The 12,673-nt window shown below is 35.6% G+C and overlaps 1 protein-coding gene across 3 annotated transcripts in view; it reads left to right on the top strand.

Annotated features, from left to right (window-relative positions):
- ced-6 (PTB domain-containing adapter protein ced-6) overlaps positions 1-12,673 on the top strand; it is an 83,496-nt gene extending 70,823 nt beyond the window's left edge. For 2 of the 3 annotated variants that reach the window (XM_076132164.1, XM_076132162.1), the window contains exons 3-11: positions 1,360-1,524; positions 3,685-3,923; positions 5,725-5,827; positions 7,239-7,407; positions 7,864-7,978; positions 8,839-8,927; positions 9,501-9,587; positions 9,934-10,331; positions 11,380-12,673. In XM_076132164.1, coding sequence (XP_075988279.1) covers positions 1,360-1,524; positions 3,685-3,923; positions 5,725-5,827; positions 7,239-7,407; positions 7,864-7,978; positions 8,839-8,927; positions 9,501-9,587; positions 9,934-10,331; positions 11,380-11,457 — 1,443 coding nt within the window. In that variant the 3' untranslated portion in view covers positions 11,458-12,673. Of the gene's footprint in view, positions 1-1,359; positions 1,525-3,684; positions 3,924-5,724; positions 5,828-7,238; positions 7,408-7,863; positions 7,979-8,838; positions 8,928-9,500; positions 9,588-9,933; positions 10,332-10,745; positions 11,256-11,379 lie in introns of those variants that run through there. The other variant, XM_076132163.1, reaches the window with a different exon arrangement.

Genomic DNA, 12,673 nt, shown 5'->3' with positions numbered 1-12,673 from the left:
TCAAAAACAATCAGAAAAAAGGACTTTTCCTTTATAAAAAGCCACTTTAAAAACATTGTATTTAGCATCGCGTGTGTAAATGGTTGTAACTTATAATTAAGACACTCAAACAATATTGAAACATTCACACGGCCCTCCCTTGACACTACATATCAATATAATCTTAGTAAATACCACTATTATATATAAGAGGACCTTATATACTATCCCTCTTATTCATAAACACACTACAAACCTATTTTAGTTAAAAACTACTATAATATGTTTTCTCTTTTTCATTTCGCTAAGGAGTGAAAGAAACAAAACTCTTTGTAAGCCTTTCATAACTATGAAGTTATTTTTATGAGTGAGGGTACAGATTCAAGAAAAAATATGCAGGACTCTTCTTTTAGCCTGTGTGTGTACAATACACAGGTACAGTCTCTATTCCTTCACTCTCATAACACAGTGGGACGGATAGCCGACTAGCACGCTTATAGCCAGTTGCGCTCACCGGTCGGTAAACGATCTGTGGGTTAAGCAAACCTTAGCGCGGTCATTCCATAGATGGGTGACCGCATTGTGGTATTTGAACTGGGCGTCTCCGTGCTTCGGAGGGCACGTAAAATGTCGGTCGGTTGTTGTCAATAAAGATAACAGTCGTTAAGTCACGTCAAAGGCCTTTGGGCGATTTGAACAACTTTGACACTAGGTTGATCACTAACCATACGATAAGAAGAATAATAGTTTTATTATGCAAGGTCCTTTACTCATAATATATTGCAGTGACGTATAATTAGTGCATCTTGTTCACTTCCTACGCGACAATGAACAGATATTATCGTGGTATCAGCTCCACAATTGATGTTCCTGTATTTTATACTTATATGAACACTTAGATATTACATAAAGGAAATATTATAGTTTTACAATCAATTTATAGTAGAATTAAATATTTGTAGTTATTAAAATAAATGGTAAAGATAAATACATAGTTTCTAGAGTATGTGAAATAAAAATTACTGTATATTTGCACAGCTTACAAAAAATGCATAGATATATTTTTTGTCTATTTATTTTGTACAGCTTAGTTTAGAGTACAATAATTATAATTACCCCTATCTATTGTAAATATTTAAGTATGTGATATACTATACTATTGATATATTAAAAAAATAAATTATATTAAAAATATGATCAACCGGCTAGCAAAATACGTTTTAAACCTAGTATTCAACTATCTCCGTGCTTAAATTTCGTAAAGATGAGTTCAGGAAATCATCTGAAAAAGCGTAACAGGCAGACATTTAATTTCGCATTCATAACTTTATGAACATTACCGTAAACAATATGTATTTATATAAAACCTTTATATTCCAGTTCCTAGGCTGCACGCACGTGGAACAGCCCAAGGGCATAGAGGTGGTGAAAGACGCCATCAAGAAGCTGCAGTTCACACAACAATTGAAGAAGAGCGAGGCGAAGGACGGAGCCAAGTGCAAGAAAGTGGAGATCACCATCTCTGTGGACGGAGTTGCGATACAGGTAAGACATTCTTCATTAATCTTATAAGTAACTAGCTGACCCGCGCAACTTCGCTTGCGTCACATAAGAGAATCATAATTTTCCCCGTTTTTGTAACATTTTTCACTGGTACTCTGCTCCTATTGGTCTTAGCGTGATGATATTTAGCCTATAGCCTTCCTCGATAAATGGGCTATCTAACACTGAAAGAATTTTTCAAATCAGACCAGTAGTTCCCGAGATTAGCGCGTTCAAACAAACAAACAAACTCTTCAGCTTTATTATATTAGTATAGATATTTGCAGGAGCTAAAACTTTGCGTTTTACCTACTTTACGCTATTTGTATATTTGTCTTTTTTCAACAATATAAACACGCACACTGCCTAACCTTTCTTCGTTATTCAGTCGTAATATTACAGCAATAGTTTTTTAAAAGTGAAATCATAGACAATAGTTACGTGGCGATGCGTATAATTATTGCGTCTTATATCATAGAGTTAAAAGTAAAAGTGTTACTCTATGGTCGGGGAGGAGTTAATTGATTTTATGGTGCATTTAGATTCATGGGAATTTTAATGTTTGACTATGAATCATAGTTAATATCGTGGGAGTATTTTATTTTGATATATTGATACAAGACAATGTTTAGTTCCGATCACGAGGATCCAGGTTTGAGATCCAGTTTGACAAAAGTTTTTCTAAATCAATAATTCTTATTTGGTTCTTTTATGGTTGAAGCGTGTAAGCGATTGTGGAACACGAGGTCTTAAGTTTGATTCTCCACATGCAAAAAAATGATGTTAAGAAATTTTGATTATCAGCTCTCACTATCTGATCCTATCGTGTAAACGCCCGCGTTCGATTCCCGAGTAGACCAAAGAAGATCTTGTTCAAGTGATATTTATGGCAATATCAAAATCCTTGGCCATTTAAAGACAAAGATTTCTACTTACCTTGTTTATTGTTTAGTTTTAGAACAAATTGTTTGAGAATCTAATCGAATCATACCAAAAAACGTTGTGTAAGCTCAGGTTAATTATACTTAGTGTTATGTCTTTTTCACTCTTATACAGTTTAGAAATTCTTTAAAAGTGACACAACAAACAAACGAATTGAGAACTTCCTCCTTTTTAAAAACGGTTTAAAATCTTAACAGTTGGGTTATCTGCTTATAAGAACCAGATGAATTAAGAAAATCCTGTTTTGAAGTCAGTTGAAAACATAAACAGTCGGGTAATCAGCTTAAAAGAACCAGATGAATTGAGAACATTCTCCTTTTTGGAAATAGTAGAGTTACCAGCTTAAAAAAAGCAGATGAATCGAGAATTCCCTCCTCTTTGCAGTCGGTTAACAACAAACAGTTGTACAAAAGCCAGTTTAATATGACAATAGAGAGCCCATGACCTTGCGTGACGTGAAAGCGGCGGAAACGCACGAGCTCGCTCGAACTCACCCGAAGCCAGAACTACACTCATTACCTATGTTTACCCTTTCTAATTGTGCGAAAATTGTATGCTACATCGAGTTTTCAATGGTTTTGTGTTGCTTGAAATAAATATACGTTTTATGATAGTTACCTTTCGCGATTTCGTTCGAACAGGACATATAGTAATCTATATATGTACAACAAACTTCTAGAAAGGGGCTGGTGGGAGACCTTGGGAGTGGGACAGAAAAGACTTACAGATAAATGGTCTTATATGTATATACATACATACATACATAACATTACTCCTTCTTCATAAAGGGGTTGGCAAAGACCAGAGAACGTTACTTCGTACGATCCTTACAAACTTCTTTTACCTCATTCACATCCATACATCTTGTCATACAGGACCGCCGCACAGTACCAGATATATTTAGAACTAGCAGACACCCGCGACCTCGTCCGCGTGGTAGTTTTCCATTTCTTCAAAATAAATAGTAACCTATATGTTGCCTAGACTTAATAGCTAGACAACAAAAAAAGTTTTATTCAAATTCGTCCAGTAGTTCAGGCGATAAGCGCGTACAAACAGACAAACAGGCATACAGACAATCTGAAACTTTATTGTCGATTTGTATTCTATTACTGTTTCTAAAACCCCTCTAATTGACTATTAGTAAGTTAATATATTCAATTGTTGTTCTATTATGTATAAAGATTATAACATTAATAATCTTATTTTTTTCTGTTACAGGAGCCGAGATCGAACAACATCCTCTACCAATTCCCTTTACACAGGATATCTTACTGCGCGGACGACAAAGGCGCCAAAAAGTACTTCTCGTTCATCGCTAAAGGTGGCAGCACTGTCAACAATGGCGTCAACGGCCATGACGGTGCGGTGGAGAAACATGAATGTTTCGTGTTTATATCTACTAAACTTGCTTCGGAAATCACGCTGACGATCGGACAGGCTTTCGATTTGGCCTACAGGTTTGTTAAACAATTATAAACTGTTTATTTTTAGCCCTTATACCTATATACATCATCATCAGTCTAGCCTTTCCTCCAACCATGTTGGAGTCGGCTTCCAGTCTCATCGGAGGCAGCGAAATACCAGTATTTTACATGGAACGACTGCCTATTTACCGCCACAATTTAATGTGCCTTCCGAAGCACGAAGGAGCTTGATATGTATTAGATAGTCACCCATCCAAAGATCGACCTCGGCAAGCATAGCTTAACCTCAGAGGTCCACCCGTGCTGTGGTTGTTACTTTGAGTCTATGTCCTCAACTTCTTAACAAAACTCAGAGAATACTTATTGACTGAGATTCGAACCCGAGACCTCACGGCAATCGCACTACCGACCGCGCCAGAAAGGCAGTCAAATCAATAACTATACAAAACTTACCCCCGGATTCTGAGGTACATTTAGCGGTAGTTAGTATATTCAATAGCGTTTTTTTTATATGAGTTTAAACTCTATTGAATAGATAAACTACCGATATATGTACCTCAGAAACCGGGGCTTAAAGACTTACTTTAAGTATTAAGCAAGGTTATTTAAAAACAATGCATATATTTATCCATTGTTTACCGACATTACAAAAGAAGTAGGTACCTAATAAGTTTATATTTAAGCCGTCAGTGACCCGAAGGACATGTTGTGAATGTACAGCTAAGTTAAAACTTAGGGGATATTTAAAAAGGTATTTTTGTAAACGTGAGATGTTTAAATGCAACCTTAGTTCAATGACTGAGTTATTTTGTTTTAAAATTTTGAGATATTCGAGTTCAAGGCTTTCGCTCCATAATTAGCTTAGTGAAGTTATATTTGTATAGGTTTTTTTTTAAATTTATATAATAAGAGACAACTCCTTGTGACGTGGGGACTTTCACAAATATACAAATAACGGACACAAAGCACGACCAGACCCGATACAATTATTTATGGATCGCACAAATAATTGTTCCGTGTGGGAATTGAACCCACGACGTCTTGATCCTTTGCGTCCCCCCCTCCTTTGGAACTCTAAACGTTGGGGGGCAGAGCAAAATTTCACAGTTTTGCCAAGCACCCCATCGGTAGCAGCCTGTAGTCTTCTGGTTTAGGGTGGTTACCCTAAACCAGAAGACTACAGGCTGCATCCTAGAAGATCCATTATTTTCCTTCCTAAAGCATCACACTCGGTTTCTGCTTCTTCATTGCAGTGCCTGCATAAATTTAGAGTCATCTATGGCTCCTATTTTGTTAAGCATGTAGTTCGTGCCGTAGTGTCCTTAGCACCAAGTATTTTCCTAATGCTGTCTTAGATGAGGTATCACGGTACTTGGTTAATCATGTCAATAATAAAGTACTGTGGCGCGGTCGGTAGTATATGCGACTGCGGTGCGAGAGGTCTTGGGTTCGAATCCTGGGTCGGGCCAAAAAGTCTTTTCTAAGATTTTCTGTTAAGAATTTCTTAGAGATTGCCCGGAGTTAGAAAGTTAAGGTCGAAGACCTCCGTGCCTCGGAGAGCACGTGTCGCCGTCGGTCCTGCGCCTGACCTCGCACTGGTCGTGTCGGTTATCGGTCCCACCAAACTATGAGAGTGATGGAATAGAGAGTGTACCTGTGTATTGTGCACACACTTGGACACTATAAACAAAGTCCTGCACAGATGGCCAGTTTCAATGATACTGACCGCCGTAGCCGTATATCGGCTAGGAGAAAATTAATAAAGTAAGGTTAGACTAACAAGGCGAATGTTGGAAAGGAGACTTTATTAATAATTTTGCTTGTATGTTTGCAGGCGGTTCTTGAACGACAACGGCAAATACATCGAGATGCAGAAGATGCAGCTGCAGAACAAGAAGCTGGAACTACAGATGAACGCTTACAAAAGTCGTTTACAGGTACATAAAACATTATTATCTAAACACATAGTAAAGTATATACATAGGGCAAATGATTATTGTAATCAAGACAGCAGTAAAATTTGCAATAGGAAATAATAATATGGTTAGCTGTCCTAAAGTCTTATGTTAGGAACGATACATACTAGTAAATCTATACTATCTATACTAATATTATAAAGCTGAAGAGTTTGTTTGTTTGTTTGTTTGAACACGCTAATCTCAGGAACTACTGGTCCGATTTGAAAAATTCTTTCAGTGTTAGATAGTGCATTTGTCGAGGAAGGTTATAGGCTATATACCATCACGCTACAACCAATAGGAGCAGAGTAGCAATAAAAAATGTTACAAAAACGGGGAAATTTTTGACCCATTCTCTCTTATGTGACGCAAGCGAAGTTGCGCGGGTCAGCTAGTTAACTATATAGTTCATAGAATAAATACAGAAGAAATAATGGCAGGGTGTTTTGGGCTATATTTTTTTACCTACTTTTATTTTCCACATTTTAAGGGATTTGTATTTTTTGTTATTGTTAGAATACTAGAGGCGCCCGTAGCCAGTTGCGCTCACCGGTCGGTGAACGATCTGTAGATTAAGCAAACCTTGGCGCGGTCATTCCATAGATGGGTGACCGCATAGTGGTATTTGAAAGGGCGTCTTCGTGCTTCGGAGGGCACGTAAAATGTCAGTCCCGGTTGTTGTCAATAAAGATAACAGTCGTTAAGCCACGTCAAAAGCCTTCGGGCGGCTTGAACAACTTTGACACTAGGTTGACCACTAACCATACGATAAGAAGAAGAAGTTAGAGTTCTTAGAGTTTGCAGCCAGCCTATGTTTGTGTCTACAATGAACATACCTCAGGTTTAACACATAAAAATCTTCCCTGCTTCTAACTATTTACAACTATAACTTAATTGGACTAAAAAAATATAAAATACTTCAATATTCCATCGAATCCTGCCAAAAGACATTGAAAAAGGCACATAAATAATGTAATAATAATAATATATATCGTGGGACACACACGGTCATTTGATTCCAACCTAAGCAGAGCTTGTACTATGGTCACCATAACTGATAAACATACATAAATACTTCTAAATACATACTTATATAGATAAACTAGCGGACACGACAGACGTTGTCCTGTCTACACGTCTTTAATTTGTAAAAAATAATTAAAAAAATATTGTCCAGCGGACAAAATTGTGAATCTAAACCATTCTCAGGTCCCATTGAACACACACAAAAAATTTCATCAAAATCGGTCCAGTCGTTTAAGAGAAGTTCAGTGACATACACACTTACAGAAGGATTATATATATAAAGATTAACAACCAGGCTCAGAACATATACTCATACCTAAATAAATAAATATAAATACTAAATCATCTTCCTCTTTCGTTACAGGAGTTATCAAAGATCACATACAAAGACGACCTGTCGTCGTACTTGTCGCGCAACAAGTTGTCCGACATCACGGAGTTCAAGCCGCCGCCCGAGCTCGAGAAACAGATTGCCTCACTCACTCTCGCCAATGGCTTCACCGCCATGAACGGAAACAAGACGCCCGAGTTAGGTATGTAGCTTAAATATCACTTTTTTTAGCCCATGATTATCCCAGGGCTGGGCAAGGATTTCCTCCCGAACGAGGGAGGGCTTAGGCCTTGAGTTAACCTCACTGGCCAGGTGTAATAAAAGGCATGGTTACTTTAATTTCTGTGTTACAGTCAACTTGGGTAACTTTGAATCATTTGGGTAACATTGACAGTGGGAATTTGAACTAGTTTTTTATATGAAATATAGTTTTTTATATTATTTTTTTATATGAAACCAACACAATTGATAAAAGTTTGCAAAACTAAAATAAACCTTTATCAATTGTGTTGGTTTAATAACATTAAAGTGTTGGGATCACACAAATATTTGTTCCGTGTCGAAATCAATCCCACAGCCTCACGACATAATAGTAGTGGAATGGCGGCTACCTTGTTTAATGATATGAAAATGTATAAACAACATTTGTTGTTGGCAGGCACGGACGCGTTGTCCAACAACTCGACGGACACGTTCAACTCCAACAACGACAACAACCTGTTGTTGTCCACGCCGCCGCCCACGCACAACGGGAAACATAGCTTCGGAACCGGGTGAGTTACAACACTTACTATTAAATATTTGTATATTAAGGAACTCGTGGCTTAGTTAACAACAGCCGCGCGGATCGATCTCTGAGGTTAAGCCACAGTTGCCGGGGTTGTTGTATGGATGGGTGACCATCTTATATTTATGGAGTTCCTCCGCGTTTCGGAAGCAACTTTAAATTGTGGGTCCCGGCTGTCATTATCAAAGACCTTTATAAGACAGATATATTCGATTAATTTACTGATTATCTATAATTATTTGTTGTCTTTTCGAAAAACTATTATGAATGTTTGTGTATTCTAAATACTTATCTATCCAGTAGCTAGATCAACGGAAATCCTTTAACATCCGTTTCCGAGTGAGATAAACAAATGTGTCACATGTTAGCTTTTCATACACACATAAAAAACCACACACACGCACATAAAAGTACCTACATCAGAAGTCAAACCACAGCTGATTGAACATCGTTTAAACAAATTATTATTGGTACCTACATAATATACTTACGTCATAATAAGACATGGACTCATAAGTTCCCTCGCTCTATTTTAAAGTAGAACCCTCTTATTTATAAACACACTATAAACCTATTTTAGTTAAAAAGCTACTATAATATGTTTTCTCTTTTTCATTTCGCTAAGGAGTAAAATAAACAAAACACTTTATAAGCCTTTCATAACTTCATATATTTTTATCATCATTGGCCTGAAGATTTTGATTACATTTACAGAAAATGTTGATGACGTTAGGAAGATAAAGATAAAACGACACCTCTAGCAAAGGAACATCTTCATAGCTATTCCTATGCGGAAGTGGCAAGTATATCTCTGTAATATAATAATAATGCTGTGTTATGTTTCAGTAAACTGATCGGTGATCTGTCGTCAAGCAAGAACCCCTCAGTAGGCACCAAGCTCGAAGGTTTGCTGCTCAACTCTGATTCCGACAGCGGTGAGTTACTACAACTAATTAAACTAACTAACTAAATAGAAAGTCTTAAGAGTGAATTTTTAACTACTAACTAATTAATTGATATAAGTCGAATAAAATAAAAATGCTTATAGTAAACTAGCTTTTATCCGCGACTTTGTCCGCACCTGAATTTTACCATAGGAATGCGTCATTTTCCCGGGGTAAAAAGTAGCCTATGTCCTTTCTCGGGTATCAAAATATCTCCATACCAAATTTCATGCAAATTGGTTCAGTAATTTATGCGTGATTGAGTAACAGAAAGACAGACAGACAGACAGAGTTACTTTCGCATTTATAATATTAGTATGGACTTCTATGGAGTTTTAATACTATAAGTGGGCATTCGTATGCTTTTTCATCCTCCTGTTGGTAAAAGACATAAAGACAATTTCTATAAAGTCCGACCTCACTTCCTGACATTGGTAATATGGGGATCAAGCGGGTTCGGAACTTGACATTCGCTCAACAAACAAGCATTTTCTTGAAATCTTTTGTTTTTTGCAATTTTTTGTTTTCTTTTTTTATTTTATGATTTTTATATATTTGTTTCAGACTTCGACCCGCGCGCGTACGAGTCGGAGCCGGTGAGTCGGTTCAGTGCGCCGCCTGCTGACTCCTCCACACCCACGCCGCCGCTATGTTAGTATTATACTCGTTACATCATCGCTGTAGACAAGGAGAGAGCCACACCAAGAAAATGCCCCCGAAATAAAACTAAGCCATATTATTAAGTGTCGAAAATCTAGTAAAGCAAATAGCATTGTTATAATCACATTTCTTTAACTTTAATTTACACTGTATTAACTTTAATTTACACTATCTTCCGTCTACCACTTAGTATTAAATACTGACTGAATTAAAGATTGTCAATTCATTTTTAAGTCATGGCCTGAAAGTTGCGGGCAAAGAGTTCGTAATTTTCAGTTCCTTAGCTTAAAAAACTGTGTACCTATAAAAAATAACCTCATATTTTTGTTTTTTCCAGTGGCTCCCCCTCCAAAAGCATCGAAACGCCAGCCAACAACGGCACCTCCACAACAAGCCATCAACAACAACAGCGACCTCTTCGGCTACACGCCGTTCACCGTCCCAGCGCAACAACAACAACAACAGCCGTCCGTCCCTCCCCAGTTCCCAACAACTACCAACAAACCAAACTACGATATATCCGATTTTAACCTGCATACGTCAGTTTTCAACACAAACACGTCTTTCACGAATGGCCTAAGTTTCGATCCGTTTGAAACACAAAAGTCTGGAAATATCTTCGGCAACGGTTTCAACAATACATTCAACGGTTTCGGCAATCTCAGTGAGAAACAAACCGTTGAATTAGACAGCAGTTTCAACGGATTCTTAGATAAAACTATTTCTGAAATGAAGGTGGGTTGATTTGATTGAGTTTTGATGTTTTGTGGTCGGATACGCGCCAAATGCCGCCGATTTAAAATGGCGCGTTTGGTGTGAATCCGGCTAATGATCGAAGCATGTTGCTTGGATTTTTTTGCATGAAATTAATAAATAACTTGTTTATGTTTACTAAAAATCAATATTTAAAACCGTAAAACAGGTATTATTGTTTTTAATTAAAAAGTTATTTCACAAAATTCTACGAAAATTTTGTTCTTTATTCGGGTTGCCAGTTTCCAAAATAATATTTAGGTATAATAGATTTTCTACATAATTAATTCTTGCAAAAAATCTAAAGCAATATGCTTTATTCTCCTTTTAGGATAAGTTACTTGGATAATACTTTTATAAATACGATATTTTAAATCTCTTCTTAATTTTTAACAGCTGAACGATGGGTAAGTTCAAACGTGTGGAGTGTGGCTTACGCTATTTAAAATAAAATAAAAAATATATGGGCGTAAGGTGGATACAACCTATGATTTATATACAAAACATAATGCAATTAATTTTATTTTAAGTTGGTTAAAGAGATTAAAAGAACAGCAAGCTCTAAAATGTGTGCCGCTTGCTAAATAAATGTTGTTTTACAATGTGCTAACGTTTCAGTGTGTTTCATAATCAAATACTAAATATTATAAAATAAGGTCCTCTCGCCGCAATAAACTTAAATCTATCTACTTAACAGTTTTCATGCGGTTATAATAGACAGTGATTCTCGAGGTTTTAATGAATAATTTGTTATATTTACCCGGACGAAGCTAGGTCACTAGTTGTTATTATTATAAAATACTAAATTACCTAAATAACTATGATTAAATATCTGTTTCTCTAAGTGTGCGTCCACATCCAAGCCAAAATCGAGTTTGTCTTATTTAATATTCATTCATGTGTTTTGTATTGTGAAATGCACTGTTGTTGCTAAGACCATTCTCATTTATTTGTTATTCAACCGCCATATTGTCTCACTACCCACTGCTTTTGTATTTCATTAAATGTTAATATAGTATTTCATTCACAGGATGGATTCAGTCGAGGTATCTCCTTTGGAAACGATGATTTTTCAATAGACAACCTCGATCCCCTGAAGAAAAATTAAATTACAACGTTTTTATTAAACTAAAACATTGAATAGTTAAAAATTTAGGTAATATAAAAACCCTTATTTTAGTCCATACACTATAGTATAGACAAATGCAATAAAATTATTATTTTTCGAGAAAAAAAAATGTATTTGTGGATTAAAAATTTAGATTGTAAGCTTTGTATGAACTGAAATAACGGCTTTTTTAATCGTATGTGTTGCCATGTTATTGGTTACAAATATATTTGATGCGTTCGTGATAGTAGATTAGAAGTATAATTATGTATACATCCTTTCTTCTTTCAAACTTGAAATATCAAAATTTTAACCAGTAATATGACAAAACATTTAAATGTAATGAAAAAAAAATCTAATACATTTTTGGTGATATAATATCGTAGATTATGCGCGAAAAAGTATACGCTCAATGTCATTCCAAAAGTGCCTTAATATAAAAAAGTTTATACATTTTATAAAAATAACGTTTCTCCAGTAGATTTTTATAGGACTAAAAATATATTTCGGTAGAAATTGACAAATGTTATTTTTAGATGATAAGGACCAAAATTTTGTTTTTTTTTTTAAATCGATGTGAAATTTGAAGATGGCCTCATAATATTCTGTGATAATTCTTTTCAAGTTGAGGTTCTTCAAATTGTATGAAAATATCCAAAATTCGACTGAATCAGAAGTTAATAGAATTGTCTAACAGAATGTAAATAAACTAACATAAAAATCGTCATTGTATATATTTGGAACTGGCAACTTTTACGGAAAAATAACAAATTTTTACCATCCCGATCTGAAAATTACTTATTCCAGGATACAATTAATACGATATTATTATCCGTGGACATTATAGAAATGAAGTAGATTAACTTAAACTTACGTTAACTTAAGATATTAACATATTGGATCTACAACTACAGTTAAAAAAAATACAAGCCAAAGTTGCCAGTTGCAAATAAAATCGTATTTATACGGAAGACATTGATGCATGTAGGTCCCACATTCCAAGATCATACTATTATAAAATTAACTATTTTTACTCGTGATTATTATAAATAAAAGGATTTATTTTAAATGTGTATGATAGTGTCTTTAGATCTGTTGTATCGCTTGTCATGATAGTAGTGGAATATTGTTTTAGTATCGTCTACACTAATGTTACTTTAAGGCCAAAAGATATACATAATTGTGTATTTTCAATAATAAATTTATATTTATAATA

This window comes from Anticarsia gemmatalis, chromosome 27, assembly GCF_050436995.1.
Source record: "Anticarsia gemmatalis isolate Benzon Research Colony breed Stoneville strain chromosome 27, ilAntGemm2 primary, whole genome shotgun sequence".
Classification (NCBI taxonomy): Eukaryota; Metazoa; Arthropoda; class Insecta; order Lepidoptera; family Erebidae; genus Anticarsia; species Anticarsia gemmatalis.
Note: the sequence above shows the minus strand (reverse complement) of the source record. Positions and strands in the feature narration are given on the sequence as shown.